Raw genomic sequence first — 20303 nt, forward strand, 5'->3', positions numbered from 1 at the left:
AACACAGGTACCAAGGTGAATTCTGATGGGTAGATCTTAAAAATCACAAATGATACATCTAGATATTCTTTATTAAGAAACTGAAGCAAACTGTTAACCTTCATTGTAATTTTATTCCCATATTACTCCACTTGGTTTTGAAGATACTTTGGAATAGCTGTGGGTTTGAATATAAAGCAGAATGATACCCTGGGCACCAGTTGTTACCCTTTTCTGCAAAAAAAAACCCCCCAAAACCCAACAAAAAACCCACACGGTTTTAGAAATAATAAGTTTATTCTTGCTCTGTGTTCTGTTAAAATTACAGTTTGAAGCAGAAATGCATTTTTTCTTCTCCGTATTTCTAGTGCAGATTATTAGCTACTGGAATGAACAACATTAGTTTATAGTTAATATATTATACCGTTCCGTGTTCAGTCCCACAGAAATAGATTCTGGCTGCAAGCCAGAGATGGTAAAGATGGAGTCCAGGCTAGTTTCTTGTTTTGGACTTTAGTTTGGATGTCCATCTGCTGTGGAGTTCAAAAACAAACCTTCATGGCTCATTAATCTTGACTGTTGAATACAGCATATTTGTCATGTTACCTTGCTTTAATTAATGGAAAGAACTAATAAATGAGTTTGCTATTCAACTTGGAGTAAATCTTGGATTTTTTTAAGGTCTATGTTATAAATATGTTATCTGTATTGATTTCTTTTTATCAGTAACACTAAATTAATGAGTTTCTTCTACAGGTGAGCTGAATTATAGTTCAATTTAATATTTCTCCCGTATAGCCTTAAATATTGCTGATATGTCTAATACAATAAAAATATGTTCAAGTAGAAAATTCCAGGTTTATGAAACAATGAGAAGACTGCTATGTTAAGGGCTGCTATTAGACAGCAAACCTTGGATATTGACCTACTTAAAAAATCACTGTACATGCATTTATCTCCCTTAGAATTATTTTGAAGAGAAATGGAGTTTGTGATCCTCTTAGGAGAATAGAGAATGTAGGGGAACAGTTACACAAACATAACATTTTGTGTTGACATCCCTCTGAAAACCCTGGCAGCAGATATTCTACAGATTATATATTTTTTTCATCTACAATATTCAGGCTTAGAGGACTAGCAGCACAATTCTCTTTGTTGACTAAAACTGATGTCAAATTACAGTTGGTGATAATTGTTCACATGACATAGTAGTAAAACTGTTCGGTAACTGTTTGTGAATGTTAACAAATGATTCTTTTATTATGTTGCCAAATAAACTAAAGCATGTCTCTGTTACAGGTCTTAATGTTTTTATGATATGGAAAAGAGTAACCTGTGAAGCTTGTCAAGTAAAAGTATATATGGTCGAAGATGATGTTCATTCTCCAGAGTTTGTAGAGTTAAAAAGCCGCATATTGGACGTCATGAGTTTGTCCTCTCCGGTCAGCTGCGCTGTCACGGAAGCTAAATGGTGAGCTCTACTTCTGCATTTTTAAGTCTAGTAATATGGTTCATGTTTTTGCTGTTTATTTTCTAGATCCCTGAAATTATGTAATTCAGACTAAAGAAGAACCAGATACGGTGTGATATATGCAAGCTGTGCCATGTCAATGTAGTCATTAGATGAAAAGATTTACTTGAAGGTGCGCATACTGGCCATCTGATGTGCAAGCAATTCTCACACGACCGTAGGAGACGTGACTTAGAGATAGAGGGAGTTCCTGTCTGCAATTAGGAACGCTGACCTGGAGTTACAGAATGGTTTTCTGCATTAGCTGAGGTGGTAGGGGTTGGCTTTAAGTCTTGCACAAGGCTATTCTTTTTTTCTTTTTTTATAACCTGATATGTGTTTGATCTTTGGCACAAGTAAAGTAAGCTTTAATTCATTCTGTTCATCTTAACTGTGAGACCTATTTGTCACTATTTAATGTCTGATTATACAAAACTGCCAATTATATATAGGAACAGCAAAATTCCACAAATATGAACTTTGGTTAGGAAATCAGACCACTCTGTCAGCTGGGCAAGTTTAGCAAGATTCCACTGCTAGGTAATAAAGAAAATTTCTCTCTGTAACAAACTTACTCTACATTTTCTGCCAGATGTGGAAGAAAAGCTAGTGAAAAACTTTTTGCGATGTTCTATGTTCACTGTAACTAGCTGACTTGTGAAGTGAATGTGAATTTAAAGTTTTTGAGTTATGAAAAGTCATTCTGCAATGTAGAACTCAAAAGCTATTTCACCTTCTTACATGCTTTCTTGAAGAATCTTAAAGTACTACTAAAAATGGTGTCTTAGATAAAAGCTGTAGTTGGTAAAATCCGTATTTTAGCTCAAAACCAATGATCGATGAACTATTAACATATGGAAATGGAAGTCCAAAGCATTCTCTGAATTCCTGTTAGACTGCAAATCATACAAGCTGTGAAACTTTCCAGGGATTTTGTGTGGTTGGTTTGTCTTTGATTTAAGCTTCCAAGAGCTTTATGCTTGTAGCACTTCTACTTGTAATAGGAATATGGAAGGTAGAATCTCCTTCAATATGTAGTATGAAGCTTTCATAAAGTACTGCATGTGCTAGCGACGCTGTGATGATTAAAGAAAATATCACAGAAATAAGAATTCTTACGGCCAATCTATTTTATTTGAAAATGTTTAAGTAGACAAATAAAATAATGAAGGGGTTAACATAGTAATATTCCCTTGGGTTTTTTTTTGTTGTGGTTTTTTGGTTTTTTTTTGTCTTTTTTTAAAGTAGCTGATTCAATTTGATTCTATATTAAGAACAAAAATAGGGTTTTCTGCTTTATCTTTTTAATTTTTCAGTAATGGCATTGTGAGTTTAGAAGCTGTGCTGAAAATGCTGTTTTAAAAAGGTGTTTAATGCGTTTTTGCCTACTAGTTACTGTTGTGCTGTTGTGTCTTAATGTTCTTACACACATTTTTTATTTCTGTAATGTCCCTAATTTGCTATTACTTGTGATGTTTTGTAACTTGTTTGTGGTTTGGTCGCCCCCCACCTTGTTTAAGGAGAACAGTTAATCACATAGTTAAATTTTCCACTGAGTAAGTTTTATTGTGTAGATATGTCCATTGTGCTCTTTTTTTTCCTGGATAATTAATAGAGGACTTGAAAGGAACAGTTTTCTTGAAAGCTGATCGCTATACAAACCAATGTCGTTTACCTAAAGATTTAAAGGTGTTTTTTTTTTATTTACTTTACAAAAAGAACTCGTTCCCTTGCTTGCATTCAGTGTGCTTTCTGTGCAAGAAGTATTAAATATCACCAGGCTTAAAGAAGCAAAACTACTTCCCCGCTCCCCACAAGCTAACAAAATAGTTACCTTTTCCATAACCCTTGTTTCTTTGCCCTAGTACTCCCCAGTGTTCAGTTTGGGTTCTGTTTCTCTCCCTAACCCGTGCTTTGCTAACTTTGGTGCTGTCTGGCCTTTAGCTATCTTTAGTGAGAGTGATACTTCTTGCATCACCTCTGAATAAGATGACTTGCCTTTCTTTCATCTCCGTTTTCCCCAGCCACAGAAAAATAAAGGTCTCCCAAACCCATTATACGATGTCCACAAACACGCTTTTATACAGGTTACAGATGATCCGTCTGTTCAGATCCTTCTTATTTCCTGCTTGACATACCACCATATTTTCTTATTGCAGTAGCTAAGAGTTGTATAAAATAACAATATGTGATTTTACTTACCTTGTTGCTGCTTTTTTGCCCTTTGAGTCATGTTGGTTCCTTTGGGTATGGCTCCCATAGTAAACACCAAAAGCTAATAAAGTGCCTGTGGTTTTCTTGCAATACATGAAGGTTTTAATGATTGTTACTGCCTACATTTATTAAATATATAAAATGTGTTAAGTACATGGCACCCTGTGGAACAATTACTGATGACATACAATTATTCTGATCTCATAGATGAAGTCTGTCTTGTTTTTAAATGGAAATAGACTTAGTATTTATTAATTATAAAATATTTATAGGCTGCAGCTAAAAACCTGAAATCTCACCATTTGTTCTTAGTTACATCTTTAAAGGCAACGCTTAATCTAAATTACTGTTCCCCTTGTTGATGACATTTGTGTCTTTTTTGCTAGTCAGCTTATGTGAGAAAACATATATCATCAGGTAGAGTTCTCGGTCATAGGACATGTTAATGGTGCCTGTGCACAAATGTAGGGGTAAAGTGGTCATTTTTTATTTAGAAAAAACAAATAATTAAATCCTGGTAGACTGTCACTTCTGTAATTAATAGTTAAGACTTCAGGTGGACAAAGGTAAGTTATTTTAGTATTTTCAGTCTGTATGAAATTATGCCAACTTTCTGGTAGATTTAATCATGTTTCTCTTTACAGTAGATTTCATATTTAGTGGTCCTGACAACTTGTGCTTTTGTGTGGAGTAAGTAATTATTGCAGCCAGTCTTACATATATAAAATAATGTGAAAACTGATTTTTAACTCCTAAATTAATTTACAAGTTTGTTGTTGTAAATTGTCCAGTTTGAAGTTACAATAATTGCGCATAAGATTATTAAACAAGTTTATTTTAATTAAATATGTATTTTATACTCATTTTTCACTCTACGTATAAAAGCTTGTTTTGATTATTTTAATGTTGCTTGTGGTGCTCAAGGGCTGATCCTGCTAACTGCCAAATATATTTTCTTTTAATTGAAATAGTAGCGGAAATGAAGATACTGGGCATTTTAGAGGACTAGACCTTTAATTTGTATTGTGTTTGTGATCAGTTGTGTGTTTGTAGTTTAAATGTATATATCTTTGAAGAAAAAATGTGGAAAAGTGATTTTTGTTCCACATATGTGCATCTGTTTCATGACAGAGGTGGTTTTGAGATTGTCATCCATGTTAAAAAATGAGTCTTGCTGCATGAGACAAACAAAAACTTGCTAGTAAGTGATTGGAATAATGTTTTTTAAGCATCCTGAAAGTTTATTGAATCAAAAATAAAGATAATGAAAAATAATAAAAAACATGTTATGCTTAAGTCAACTTTGGGAAATCCAAAGTGCATATCTGTTTTAAGTTCCTGCTGCTACATCTCTCATATCTTGCACGATAAGCAATTCTAGATAACCCTTTTTTCAAAAAGCAATAGTATGATGACAACTGCGTGCCATAATTTTACTTTAGTGAGTGTTTAGAACTTTGGGCTCACAATCTGATCATTGAAATAAGGGACCATTAAAGCTTAAAAGGAATACTCAAGTTTTTTTAAAACATTCGTATTTTGCAGCTTACACAATGCCAAGTGTGAGTCACAGTTACTACAAAATAGCAATGAATTGGAATTGGACACTGCTGAAGATCTGAGAAGGAAACTCTGTCAAGCTAAAAAAGAAAAATTAGACTTAACCATTAAACACAATCAAGAAGTAAGGACTTCTTTCTTTGCTTTCTTTTACTCTTGGAATAAATGTAATCTTGTTTCATTAAAATAATACTCTCACATGGTGTATCAAAAGCACAGTAGTTAGCTGAAAAATAACAAGGAAGGTGATGTTGTACAGACCTCTCATACCTGTTCATAGGAACTCTTAGCACCTTTGCTGGCATTGTTAATAGTTAAAGTTGCACCAACCAGAGTGCAAATTTTCTGCAGCGAAAGGAATCACTGCCACTACTAGTAGTTTGTTAGATAAAATTGCCCGGTGACACAAATGAATAAAAGCCACAATTTGAATCTAGCCTCATAAAAAGATCTTATTTAGTTCTTATTTATATTTTTTTGCGGGGTATTAGAGTATAATTTTAATTCTGCAGAAATTACTTGCAACTTATAAACCCTAGTACAGTATTTTTCTGTGTATGCACACCAGATCCATCTAGGATATCCTCTAGCAGTCTTGCAGTGTCTCAGCTTATGCAAATTTGCAGGTTTCAATAACTATAACAATGTATAATGTGCAAATGTGGTGATGTGTTCATCAATAACTGTTGTGGTTTAACCCCAGTTGGTGACTAAGCACCACACAGCTGCTTGCTCACCCTTCCCCCTCCCAGGGGGATGGGGGGGGGAGAGAATCGGAAAAGCACAAGTAAGAAAACTTGTGGGCTGAGATAAGAACAGTTTAATAGTTGAAATAAAATAATAATAAATTGTAATGAAAAGGAAAATAACGAGAGAGAGGAACAAAACACAGGGAAAAACAAAAAAGCAAGTGATGCAACCTGCCAAGCAATGCCCAGCCCGTCCCTGAGCAGTGATCGCTGTCCCCCGGCCAACTCCCTCCAGTTTATATTCCGAGTATGGCGTCATATGGTACGGAATAGCCCTTTGGCCAGTGCGGATCAACTATCCTGGCGTTGCCCCCTCCCAGCTTCTTCTGCACCTGGCAGAGCAGGGGAAGCTGAAAAATCCCTGACTAGTAAACATTACTTAGCAACAACTAAAAGATCAGTGTGTTACCAACATTATTCTCATCCTAAATCCAAAACACAGCACTATACCAGCTACTGGGAAGAAAATTAACTCTATCCCAACTGAAACCAGGACAATAACTTCATACTTGTTAATGAGAACTTCATTCATAGGAAAATAATTTACCCACATTACAGAGGTTTTCCCTGATGCTGTTGCAGCAAACCAGTATTGAAATGAAGTAGTAGTAAGAAAATACTTAATCTTTCTTTAGCTTGAATATCGGCTTTTGCACTAGTATACATAAGGAAAGGTGGGCACTGAGTACAGCAGTATTTGTAATCAGCTTTGGATTTCTTGCCACTAGGAACACTTCCTGTGCTTGCTAATGCCAATCTGACAGCTGATGTCCTGGTTTAAACAGTGCTGGTACAGAAGTATTATTACTACTATGGATAACAATTCTGCTGTTAGCAGTTTGCTAGGGGCAGTTCATGTGGGTGCTCATTCATCTGTTTTGGGCTAAATCCAGCCAATAAACCAAGTTTGCTGTTCCGTATCCATTTATTATTGGGGTGTGTACCCAAATTAAGAGAATCCTTCTTCTTCCACAAGGACTTGTTCTTGTGCTGCAGTTAATTCGTTATTTTCCCATTGCCCCATCAACTGTGGGGTGGTTTTATAACATCAATCCCTGGAATTATCTGGGTTTAAAAAAAACCCCAACAAACCACCTCTTACATTGAGAATTTGAAAGCTGGGTGTGCACAAGGATCTTCTGCACCATTTTGCTTTTGTGGTTTGCACCACAAAGTCGGGTTGTATTTTCTGTAGATAAACTACTTGAGAGACTGGTTTTTTTTTCCGTATCCATTTGCTGTATAGTTACAGATAAAAGGAAATGCTCGTTACTTACACATGCTACTATTGAAGTGAAGAGGCTATTTTACAGATGTTCTGAATAAATATATACTTTCCACCTTCTTGTGTTGGAATAGCTTGAACTTGATTTTCTGGACCAGTTTTTGGCAGCAATGACTAGCCTATGTTTCTTAATCTGGATAAGATAACTTTTTGAAGCATTTTCCATTCATAGTTTGTTGTCTTTTAAATTTAATAGCATTGTTTGACTACTGAACATTATTGGACTGAATTTTACGTTCATACGTATACTTGTGAGTTATTAGTGGTCTGATAGTTTAGCATCCCAACATGACTGTTTTTCTAAGTGTTAATTTAAAGAAAGTTACCAGACAATTGCCTATGGAATATAATGTTTCTGTTGCTGCAGTTTTTCCTTTGAGGTGCAGGAAGATGACAGTATTATGACTTTTATTTTTTTAAGGTAGTGTATTTTTGGAAAAATGGAGGGGTATGTTTAAGGTACATGAAATTCATTTAGGAGTAGGGACAGTTTGCATAAAAAAAATAGTAAAAGTACTTAAAATCTGCATAAATGTGCATTTGCAAGACTATATTTCAAATTCAAGTGGAATAAGAAGGCAGCTGTAAATGCAATTCAAAATATCTTTTAAAAATATTCTGTAGGTTTATTTCTGTAACATGTTGCATTTTTTCAAAGCAGCATTGTTGCCAGTTTTCTGAAACAAATTTATTTTCTAGCTGTCCAACTATGAAAGCCAGATAGTCAAATTACGGTTGGAAATTGAGAAAGGAGAGGCTGTTAGACAAAGTCTGGAGTATGAATTGGCCATTGCCAGAAAAGATGCGCGTCTGAAAACATATGCTGCAGAAGAGGAGTTACGTGATGCAAAAACCAAACTTGTGGAACTTCAAGGTAAGTTTCAAAAAAGCAAACGCAGAACAAAGGCTAAGTCAGTTTCAAGTCAGGAAGGCCAATGAGAAGCAGTGACTTAATTACATTTTCTAGTTATTGTTGTTTTTCTTGGATCTCTCTTCTCTTTCCCATCTCTTATCCATCTGCTTTTGTAAACTCATAAGAGTTTACAAAACTCTTGCTATCTAATGTGTGAATTAAAACTAATGTGCTAAACCTATCAACCCTTTTTCCTCTTGCCTCTTACCTTCTGTTGTTCCCTCTTTCACTGCTGTCCTTGTACAGGATTGTAATCATGGTGGCTCTCTCCACATCCTGGTTATCGCTATGTTCAGCAGTTCTTCCTTTTGCATTTCAGGGGAAAAACAGAAAAGAAAAGAAAAAGTCTATTCTTGTTCATTTGTTTGCACTATTTCCAACAACTTTTTTCCAGAAGTTCTCATTGTACTGCTTCTTTCTTTCTTCTTTTCAAAGGTTTCAAGCTTTTCACTGCTCTTGTCTGGTTTCTTTTCTTCTCATCATCCTTGTTTCTCTTTTTATAGGTAATGGAACATGTGTGTTGTGACAATAGTATGTGGAAGGGAAAGTTTTTACCTAGACATTTTTTCCTACTAGTTTTGTATTCAGAAACTCAGATTTCCTTGATCCTTCTCAACAGAGAGAGAGAGATCTTTCTCATTCTTACAAGTAAGTAAGGTGCATTTTTAATTACCTAAGTAAGTATGATACCTTTTTAATCTAGTACAGGAGATGCATTTATGAGTTTGCTGAACCTTTGATATTCCATGAAGAGTTTAGAGCACTCCTCGTGGAGATTTTATGCTTTCAAGAATGGAAGGAGACTTGGAAACTTGCAAATACTTAAAGTACCAGGTGTTTTTAAGGTAATTAGAAAGCTGAACTTTTCAATCCTTTGGAGAACACCTAAAAAAAAAATTTTATGGATTGCAAACTGGAAGAAGGCATTTTTTTTCCCCTTTGGAAGTTCACCTGCGATTGCAAGCTGAAGACTTGAACTGCTAGTTTCTCACTTAGAGGAAAGCTGTGTTTCTTTCTGTGCATGCTCATTTTACTGCAAGTTAGCTTGCCAGTTTAGAAGTGAGTAGTGTGTGTGTGTATTTTGAAATACATTAAATCTCATTTTGTGATTCACTTTATGATTTAGAAAACTCATTGGCTGCTGTATTGGGCACAGCTGGCAGGTGGTGGTGGTGGGTGTGGGTCTGCAGGGCAACCTGTGTGGGAGGAAAGAGGTCTGGGTCTGCCTGGAGCTGGTCCTGGCCAGCCCCACAACGGGCCAACCCACCCACCACCATTTGCCAGACTGCCTACTGGAGAGTGCATGCTGCCTCTGCCAAAATGTGTTTCAGAAAGGGTGGTAAATGCCAAGAGGAAGAGAAAAAGAAGAAGAGGGAAAAAAGAAACAGGAGGAGAGGTAGGAGCAGAGCAGCAGCCTGAGCAGGGGCTGGGGCCAAAGTAATGACCGCCCATGCAGGCACCGAGAGGCAGGACTCAAAAGGGACTGTTGCTGATGGAACCACAGGACAGTGACCCCAGTCTGCTGCGCTGCCTGTCACCTCCCTGAAGGGACTGGTCTAACGGGTGGTGAGGGGACTGGAGGACAAAAAGGTGGTAGGAGAGGTTTTGCAGAGGCAAGGGATGTTTTCCTAAATGTGTGTGTGTGTGTGTGTTAGTTTCTGTGTTAGTTTCTTTCTATACCAGAATCAGTAATTAGAAGTCTGTTGATTGGCAGTAAATTACACTGGTTGAAATTCCTCAAACTTTTTTTTTTCTGTGACAGATGCTAAAGAAGTCAAATCATCATGGTGTTGCTTCTCAAATATTTTGCAGTTTATAACTTACCGCTTGTTTTTGTTGGTCACTTGGAGCCTTCCTCACCTCATTTGGTGCTATGATGCGACCCAGACTTAGCTCCTTGGACAGAAAGCCTCATTTGCGGCTTGTCCTCTTCAGTATTTCCTCCAAATTGTTTTTCTGCTGTTCTCAGTGAGGCTTGACTTTCTGCTGTCTGACAGTCCTTTCCCATCATTGTGTCCACTGATTCTCTACGTTGTTTTAAGTGTCTCTTCTGTTCATTTTATACTTCTCTGACTGGGAAGAAATTTCAGAAAACTGGCATGAATTTGAAATAAAAATAAGTTAGAAAGCGATGATCACTTAAATGCCAATGTTGCTAGTTGTATTCAGAAAAATAAAAAGCTGATACAAATCTGAAAGCCAGTTTGTAAAGTAAAGCAAAGATCCTAGTCAAACTGCTTAAATAAATAGGCATAGATAATGAAGGTTTCCGTGGCATTTAAGCTTTCGCAGAAGAATATCTACAACCTTCCACTATCTCAGGGCATTTGATGGGCTGAAGATTTAAATCTCTTGAGTAGCAGTAAATTTCCTTGGAAAAGCTAAGCCTTTCCTTGCTAGCCCAACCTGCCTTAAGTTTTCCTATAGTCCCTTTCATGGGGCAGGTGCCTATCTTTGCTGTCACTTAAACTGAGCTCAAAATTAACTGATACTGACTAATGTTTATATCAAATAGGCATTTGGAAATAAGCTGGCCAAAAGTTGTAGAAATCTGAAATTAAGTCCTCGATGCTATAGAGACCTTACTTTAAAGAGTTATCTCAGGTTTTTATTCTTTTCCCAGAGGAGAAGAGTTTTAATTTATAAAAATCTCTAAAGCATTCCTATGTCCTTGTGTGAAAGATGGTATAGGAACACAAAATTTGATTGTTTCCTTGTAGTGAAGGTGGTGCTTTCCGGTGCTGGAGGTGCTAATGTTCCAACGTTCCACTGGATATCACAATACACAGAAGAACTGACGATGATTATACCTTTTTTTTCAGAGCATGCTTTGCAGTGCTACTTGTCTTCTTTCTTTCTCTTTTTCTGTAAACAATAGTATTGAATGAAAAACTTCAGCAGAAGGTGGCAGAGGTTGAGAAAACATTTCATATTGCTCAGCAGAAGTGGAAAGAACAACAGGAAAGACTTGCAAGTGAGAACGATGATATCCGCAGAACTTGCAACAGTGAATATGAATTGCTTCTTAAGGAAAGAACCAAACTAGAAAGTGTTTTGCAGGTATGATGTATTAGTAGCTGGAAAGTTGCATGAGATGATGGCTGGAACCTTTTTGGTGCAACGTGTGTGGTGGGTGGGTTTTTTTCTAGTTTAGGGAAAAAATCCCCCAAATAGCTAAATATGGCAGAATATTTCTGAATAATATAGCTTTATAAAGTTACACTTACTGTGTCATAGTCTTTCTTGCTTTGATGAAATGTGTTGTGGCTGATTTTCATGGTAAACAGCTAAACCAAGTTACCAGTGCACAGTGGTAGTGAGGCCCATTTGCACTGTCGTGCAAAGCTGAGTTAGTAAAATCAGGGACACCCAACACCTAGCTTCTGACTCCATTTCCCTTTTACCTCCCCCACTGTGACATCTAATAGCCTGTGAACATGAAAATCAGTTATGTAATACGGAGACTACACACTGTCAGGGAACCCAAATGGTGATGATGGGATTTCCAGCTGTGCATTGTACATTACTCACTCCATGCCACATGTGAAAAATGACCGTTGGAAATTCTGCTGTTTGGTTAGAAAAAAACCCCCACATTTAATACTAAGAGATGGCCTTATAATCTATTTTAGCCTGTGGGTTTTTATTCTTCGGAGAATTAATTTCATCGTATTTCACAAAAAAAGTAATTTTCAAAGTTGAGGTGCACTGGTATGTGTAAATCCTGTAGATGTAAAATGTGTAAAAAATAATTAGAAAGATGAACTTTTTTACACTTCTTTTATACAGTCAAGCTATTCAAAACTGGATTATGTTTCAAAGAATTCTACTAGTAGTATTATGCTGTGAAAACGCTAAGTTAACATACCCAACTTTTACCTGCTCCACAGGGACACAAATTACACAACTATAATTTAATAATTTTAATCTTTTTAATTGACAATTGAATTATGTTCTATCTTAGCAATGTAATAATAGCATCTGAGGAAAACTGAGAATGTATTCAGCTATAGTTATCCTTTATGCTTTTAAAGAAGTGTAGTGCAGAGGCTCTGTTAAGGCTGATAGCCATGTACTCATATGCATGATGTATGCAGAGAACAGATTGCTAGTAAGAGATACACTTTCTTTTATTCTGGGAGACTTTTTCTTTTTTTATATTCCTATTTTCTTCTTTTATAGCTCCTTTTAAGATGTGGCAGACTTGTCTCAGTTGGTCTGGGCATTGGTCAAGCAGTAGAAAATTAGCCCTGCTTTCTTCCCGCCTGGTCAGGTCCAAGCCTGCGACGGTGCCAAACAGTCTTCCCAAATGACATGAAACAATCCTTACCTGGCAGCTTGATAGCCAAGTTCTGACAGCAAACCTACCTGCTGTACTACGTTATGGTGCTGTTGGTCAGGTTCTATACGGCACCTGTAGGAGCAGGTCTTAAAAAAACAGGGCAGAGAGAATCCCTTAATTATGTGTATTCCAAAAGTACTGTGTACTGACTCTTCAGCTGGTTGTTCGAAGGCAAGATCTGGAAAGAGAGGTGCAATAATGAGACCTGAAGTAGAAATCAGGTAGTGTGTAGCTACATAGTGTTTCTGTGCATGGGCTGCAAAAGGGGTTGCACTGTGTTGTTATCTTAATGACCAGGAGCCCTGATAATGGAGAAGGATCCCACTGAACAGGATTTTTTCTGAATGAAGAACAAAAAGGAAGTTCCCTCCTTTCCCTTTTCCCCTTTCCCCTTTCCCCAAAATTTCCAATTTTGTGGATATCTTGAACAGTGCTTTGAAGGAACGGTTAGGAGAACCATAAAGGAATAGTTAAACAAAACGAAACAAAAAAAAAGAAAGCCAAGGAAAGAGGAGGTTTCAGAGAAAAACATATGAGTTGATTGACAGGTGACACCCTAAGGGCCGCCTCAAACCAACAGAAACATGATTTAGTTTTCATTCAACGTAAATGCTTAAAAAAGTAGGGTTAGGTATAGGCTATGAAGAAACCTGTTTTTAGATACAGTTCTATTTTTTAAGTTGCCACGTAAAGCAGGCTAAGAATGGAGATTGGTTCTGACTTCTGGCTAACAGTAGGCTGAGTTAGGTTGAGGAGACTTTGCAATGGACTTGTCTTCTGTTCTCTACAGTGTTTTGTAGTAGCCACATTCAGTGAGTTTTAATACTCTATACAAAGAGCAATGTTGGAGACGTACACTCCCTCAAGTGATGTTTGGCCTCAGATCAAAAGGAGCAGTGGATTGCTTGGAACACATTGTATTCTCTGTCAGTGGATGTATATTCAGAAGTAGAAGTGGTCTGCAGAGGCAGGTGTTTGGTGGGTAAATGTATTAAAGCTAGAAAATTGTTCACTCCTAAGGCAAACATGATTCACTACTAGGTGTCAACTCCTAACCTGCTTTCAGTAGTAAAAACGTTCTGTTTTCCCACTTTGCTTTTGTAGCGGTTCCCCTGCCCATCACCCTAGTTACAGGTTTTATGTATAGTTATAAAATTCCAGCAAATTAAAAATACATAAATAAGTGTAAAATATGGACTTTTCCAGCAAATAAAAGAATACATAAATAAATCTTAAATATGGACTTGACTGCCTTAGTGGTTGCCTGAAAGCTTAATTGATTTAAAATTGGAAGATAAATGTCAGAAGGATCTGGGTTTATAAATTATGACTTCGATGTGTACCAGTCTTTTGCATTGTGTATTTACAGGCCTGTTTTAAATACTTTTTTAGTTATTCTGAGTTACGAAATGAAAGCTAGATAAAGTGGATTTAATTTTGCTCTTAATATGTACATAGAAATGAGATTCTAAGCATGTATGCAAATCCTGGTTGGAAAAGCTGCACTTCATGAACTGTAATTCTGAACGTGACTATGAAAATGCTGAGGTAGGCATGGAAATGAAGTCAGCTTAACCTATTGAAATGTGTCTATAAGATATGGAGGGAAAGTAATCCTCTCTGCTTTCTAACAGGTTTGTAGTGTGCTCTGTTGGGTGTGCTTAGCATGCCATCCGCTTCATAATAAAAGATGTTGGAGTTCAATAGTAAGTGCAACAGCATCACCTTGTGGTTAGTGAGAATATAATATTCCTTCACAGAAGCACTTAGTTTTTCCTTAGACTACTTGTGAAATTGTGTTGTTTATACACTTTAAAAAAAGTAAGCCATGTTTTTCATAAGCAGTTATATATATAGTAAGTGTGTATATGACATGCAGGTATACATGGGTGTATATATATATATACACATTTTTTTTACGTGGTGAAGTATGTTTCTCTTTGAACCTTCTAAGTGCAGGTGACTACTGGGATAGTCTTGCACAGTCTTATACCAAGTCTGAAAAGTTTGGAGACTTCTTCAAGATTTTGGAATCATACAATTCATGTTGACTTGTGTAACAAGCTTGATGTATTCATGTCAATTTTAGTCTGACTAATGTTAACTACATTTCCAGTATAAAATGTTTTTAAGTCTTGATGTAGTATTTTGCAGCAACTATCTATTACTTATGTCATGTGAGCTTTTCACAGTTCACTTTTGTGAACTTGGAAGATATACCTGAAGAGATAAATATCTGTGTATCTTTCCAGTGTGGAGAGAGTGGGAGTAGTTGTATATTTCTATAAAAATGGTTAAAAATTTTGTTTCTGCATGCTGATGGGAAGAAACCTGTGTATTGGCTTGATATTACAGGCAAAATTAGGGGATTAGCTTAAATGTAGTCCATATCCAGGTATACTTTTTTTTGCAATATTTTGATTTACTGAGGTTGCCATTTTTTTTCTTCACATGGGTTTAAAAAGCATGCTCCTTGTTATCTTTTCAGAGGATGCCAAAAAATAGCGCCATAGTGCCTGTGCATTAAAGAAGAGAGAAAATAAACTTAATTTTTTCAGTTACTAATTGGTAACACTTAGCACTGTAGAAGAGTTGTGATTCCCTTATTGTCATGTTTGATTGGCCAAAACATTCTACCTTCAGTCTGGAGGAACTTCTAAAAATCGTTTTCTAAACTTTGGAAAAGACTTGTATTTCTTTGATGTTCATGTATAAACATGGTTCTGTCAGACTTCAATCTTCCGAAGAATTGTTCTATATGAATAATTCATTTTCTCCTCCTCCTCCTCCCTGCTCTGCAGATGTCTTATGATTAGTAATTTCTAGGGACAAGATTATGTGATGTAAGGGTAATAGCAGAATTTGCAGGCCAAACTGGTTTATTTTCACAAAATGTCTCTTGCCGTGGTATTGAATAGGAGTAAATGAACAGGAGGACTTACTGTAATCTTTCTGTGTTTTGCACAGAAAGTCATTTTAACAAATTGGGTCTCCAAAGGTCCTCCAGCTAAATCACTGGATTTATAGGTTGTTTCTGATGCTAGTTACGGAAAAGCTCATTCCTGTCCACTAGACCAAAGCTATTCTTTTTGAGACTTCTGGGATCTCCAGCTTAAGTATGTGCTAGACTACTGGGGGTTCATTATTTGGCTACTTTCCTCCGAGCCTGGTGTTGTGTGAATGTGGATTTTGTAACAGTGACTCCACAGAGCTGCTGAGTCCAGTAGTGTTAGTAATTATCCCAGCCTGTAGCTTGGTTCAGCTTCTGAACCCAGAAATTGAAGTGGGGAACAGCTTGGTTATTTTTTCCTACTGAGAACTAAGTAGTTCATGTAGATAATTTTTTAAAGTAATTCAGTTTCTAGACAGAAGAAGGTCTGTCTCAGAATAGCAGAAATGAAGATTTAGTCTATGGGAGTAACTATTTCTAAAAATATCTGATTTGATTTCAAGTTCTAACAGTTAAAACCAGAACAAAATAGAACTTCTGTCCCTATGTATCATTTTGTCAAAGGCACTTAACTGTTTCCCTCTCGATCATTGCCATTGAGCTGGGAGAGAGAAGAGATTGGAAGAGCAGCCTTGTACTCTTTAGAGAGTAAGATTTCCAGTGGTGAATTTGCTCTGATTTTAGTATTACCGCAGAAGGTCATGTTCGTAGTCATTTTTGAACCAACACATTTTACCTGGTGGTCAATGAAGAGCATGTCTGCTGTTGGGTAAATGGTTCTGTTGACGTGTGCTAACAGGTTAGATTTTAATAACCTATTCTAATGCAGTCTCCATTCACAAAGTATTCCTCTTTTGAACTCTTTACTATAATACTTTATTTTAGTAAAAGTATCTCTTAATGCTTTATTTTGTCTAGGAGCAGAATAATGCACTGCAAAATATACGCAAGAAAATGAAAGATGTGGAGGTGGAACACAATGGCTGTACTGAACTGCTTAGGCACCAGGCCAATGAGCTTGAATACAGTGCTGAACGAGAGGAGCGACTTAGAAAAGAACTTGAAGTAAGGCTTTTTGACAATTGCTATGAGTCTCAACAAGCGCTGACACTGAGCAATTTCATTTTTGAGTGATGGAACCTCCCAGTTAGGCTGTGAATTCTATGTACTGGATTAACAAAATGTTGAACATCTGTTTCGCAGAAAAGGCTGAACGGGCAAATGCCACTGTGTGCCTGACTTGAGACTGGTGTTTGAACAGCAGATGGGAAAAGGTTTACGTAAGCGTGAAAACAAGGCTAACTTTAGGAAATCTGTACATTTTCCCTAACCTCTTAATTTGTCTATCTTCCTATCTTTTTGGCTTAAGAACAGATTTTGAGAATTAACGAATTTGTGATGGAGAATCTACTGGAGCTGAGGAAGTCATCAGATGTTGTGCTAGGCAGAGAGAATAGCATACTGGAAGATCACAGTGGTGTTATGGCAGCCTCTTCCTATCTAGACTTAAATGCTACAGGTAGTTTTAGTTTGCCTGTCTGTTGAGTGACACCCATTGCTGAGAAGTCTCAAGTCTTTTAAGACTAGTATCTTGTAAATGTACTCCTTTTACTAAACTGCTAGTTTGCTCCGAAGTTTCAACATTTTGTTTGTCCACTGATAGGCTTTGTAGTTACTGTGTTATCTGTATGTACAGTCTGGATCAAGACTTTCTTGGTAGAACATTTGTCACTGCAGAAAAGCATAGTGAATGGATAATTCTTTATCCCCATGTAAGTTTTCTACCGAAGGCATCTTTAAATATTTTCTGCAACGAATTTTAAAGAATTAGCACTTGCAGGGTATTCGGAGCCCTTAAAGGAATAAGTGACATTCAGTTTTCAGTTGTGTTTGTTATTTTTCCCTTAAAGGCAAAAGAAGTGTTTAAAGCATTGATTGCTAGGGAGGTAGGGCCCTGCATTAAAGATGAAGTACAAAAGAAAATTCCTACAGGGAAGATCAAAGCTCATCAGCTAAAAACACTGACTTATTGACCAACATGGTAGACTTTTGTGCCCTCAAAGAGATCTACAGGGAATCTATTGTCAGGTATTGTGAGCTGCACATATTGGCCTAGGCAGAATTACTTCCAGTTGGAAAGTGCTGCGTACTGTGGAGTTCCAATAGCCCTTTTAAAAATAAAGATTTTTGCTTCCAAATACTTGAACAAGGGCTTTTTTGTGACTTCATGGCTTTTAATATATTAACATAGGAATCATGAGCTGAAAGGAAGAGAAGCAAGGCAGCAAATTATTGATCTTTCTAAATATTTTGATTGGGTGTACTCATCATCTGTAAATTTGAAAAGGAAGCACTTAGTTCCTTGGAAATGTATAACTGCTATGCCCTGGAGATGGTTTTATTAGGGAATGCTATCTATTAACCACGATCAGCTAAGATATTTCCATTGCTGCTTGATTTTTACTAAATTCTTTCAACTTACTGAATCTCTTAATAATGTCATGAGAAAATAATATATTCAGACTACAGAAAAATCAGTGTTGTGGTACTTGTTGCAAGTATAGCTATTTAAGCAGTGATGAAGGAAAGTATGTGATGAAACCTCTTGTATTTGAAAGTTTAAGCAAATTAGCACAAGTCCCTGTGAATTAAAAAAAAACAAGGTCTAAGTTAGTCTGCAATGCATATGCTTTAGTCAGCTTGCATCTCACTTTACCATCTCAAAAGTAAATTGCATGTAAGTGTCTGAAAGAGCCTACAGTAATAACTTACCCATTCTATACTTGGAAGTCAAAGAGAGATTAACTAATGGGCATCTCTGAAAACACCTTTATTCTTTAAGAAGCAAAAGCACTAGATATTTTAAGCTTTCAATATTGATTACTGTAGGCAGTATTGATTACTGTTGACTTCATACTGGATAGTGGACTCAAACTCCAGAGTTTGTGACAACAGCATCATCTGCATCTTACAAGGTACCAGTACTCTGCATCGCTGTTTGTGGAGCAAAATTTGTTCTGCCTTTTCTGTAGTCATGAAAGGCTGCAGGCGTTCTGAAGTTCAAAACTGAGGTTAATAAATTCTATTTTAAGTTGTTCTCTCACCCATAATCCTCTCCCCAAAAAATTATATACTGAGGAACAGTTTAGTATTAACAGAGTTTAAAATCTAGTTGCAACCTTTCTTTGATTTATAAATTTGTCATTCCTCTTCCTCTCTTACTTTCTGGAGCTCAATCGGGCAGAGGTATTATCTGTCCTTCATGCTGAAGCAGAGTGGAAAGACCTCAACCAAGGGACCAGATAAGCTGCTCTTCACCTTTATAGCTCAGTTATTGGAACTATAACTATAGTTCCAATAACTAATTTACTATCTTAATATAGTAAAAGCCATGAAGTCACAAAAAGTCTTTGGTCTTGGAGTCTGTAAGGGAAGGAAATGGGGGAGTGTTCAAGGACAGACTTGTTGCATAAAGGAGGGGAAAAGAGCACAATCTTCCCTTCTAATTATGTTTGAAAGAAAGGACTATGCCCTTTTAAAAGGGCATGCTGCATTCCCAAGTAGAAGGAAGTGCATGAAGCCTGGAGATTGTTGGGATATAAACACGTTGAGGTCAGTAGAATTTCCTCCTCTCTGCCTTAACAGCTGCTTCACTAGCATGCTTGCTTCTGTGGACCGCATTCTTAGTTGCCAAATTCTTCCCATACATGGGGGAAGAGGCATTCAAGAAGAGCACTAAAGCCTGGGCAGTAGTTTTCACTGTGTGCCAATGTGCCAAAGTCTCCTTGTGTTTCTGCCCATCTGGTGTTAGTCTCACAAAGTTCTGTGGTGCTCTAGCTGTCAATTTAAAACTCCTCAATGTATGGGAATAAGTATTACCCATGTTAGAAATATTGATAAAGTTCTGTTAACCAGTCCTGTACTTCCAGCTGTGGTTAAATACAACTCTTATTTTTGCCTATGATGTCACTATTTGAGATGGATTTCTGTTCAGATATAAAAGCCTTCCAGTAGTACACCCCAGACAGAATGGTATATGTTTTTTCATGAAATAGCTCTGTATTTATCTCTCTTCATGGAATTTTTAGCTTATAGATTGAAATTTTGTTTTTGTGGGAAGATGGATACAGGAAACATGTCTTACTTAGATTTCCATGCAGAGTACCTTGTGTTAATGGGCATTTGGTTAGAAAATGTGTACTTAAGTTCTTGATGATGGCAGCGAACTTCTTAAGGTGATTTGTGTGAAGATTAGTGTAATTCTAATTAAAAGGCAATCTTATAATAATTTGTTATACACTACTTCTTGATATGCAATGAGGATGAACTTTTTTGGAGTTCACAAAGCTGTTCCTTTACTACCCTCTGCTGGACATAAGGGAGAAGTCCATGGGAAAATATTTGTGTTTCAGTAGAGAAAGGAATGATAAATTTAGAATCTTTTTCTTTTTGTACAAGGGAACTCTTATGAAGAATTATATCTAATAGACTATATTATAAAGAAAGGAAGGTGAAAAAAGTCGTGTCCCCCCCTTTTTTTGTTGGTGTTTTTTTTTTTTTTTTAATATTATTCTAGTTTCAGTCATTATTCTGAACATCGTCTAAAAGAGGACATTTCTCGTTTCTGGAATTAGAAATGAAGAGAAAGAATAATAGCAAGTTTCTGTGGATTCTTCAGTTGGAAGACAGCTGTTGGCCAGTGTCTAACCTGCTAGCTTTACAGTTTGCAGTGATACCAATGTGGTGTACCATTGTATGGACATGCAGTCCTTCTGAAGTAGAAGACATACTGTACCAGAAA

The 20303-nt window shown here is 36.7% G+C and overlaps 1 protein-coding gene across 4 annotated transcripts in view; it reads left to right on the forward strand.

The window, feature by feature from the left end:
* Positions 1 to 20303, forward strand: part of CCDC171 (coiled-coil domain containing 171) — a 158592-nt gene that overhangs the window by 1886 nt on the left and 136403 nt on the right. For all 4 annotated transcript variants that reach the window (XM_075527213.1, XM_075527216.1, XM_075527215.1 and 1 more), the window contains exons 2-6: positions 1279 to 1450; positions 5249 to 5387; positions 7997 to 8171; positions 11089 to 11270; positions 16421 to 16567. In XM_075527213.1, coding sequence (XP_075383328.1) covers positions 1293 to 1450; positions 5249 to 5387; positions 7997 to 8171; positions 11089 to 11270; positions 16421 to 16567 — 801 coding nt within the window. In that variant the 5' untranslated portion in view covers positions 1279 to 1292. The remainder of the gene's footprint in view (positions 1 to 1278; positions 1451 to 5248; positions 5388 to 7996; positions 8172 to 11088; positions 11271 to 16420; positions 16568 to 20303) is intronic.

This window comes from Mycteria americana, chromosome Z (assembly GCF_035582795.1).
Source record: "Mycteria americana isolate JAX WOST 10 ecotype Jacksonville Zoo and Gardens chromosome Z, USCA_MyAme_1.0, whole genome shotgun sequence".
Classification (NCBI taxonomy): domain Eukaryota; kingdom Metazoa; phylum Chordata; class Aves; order Ciconiiformes; family Ciconiidae; genus Mycteria; species Mycteria americana.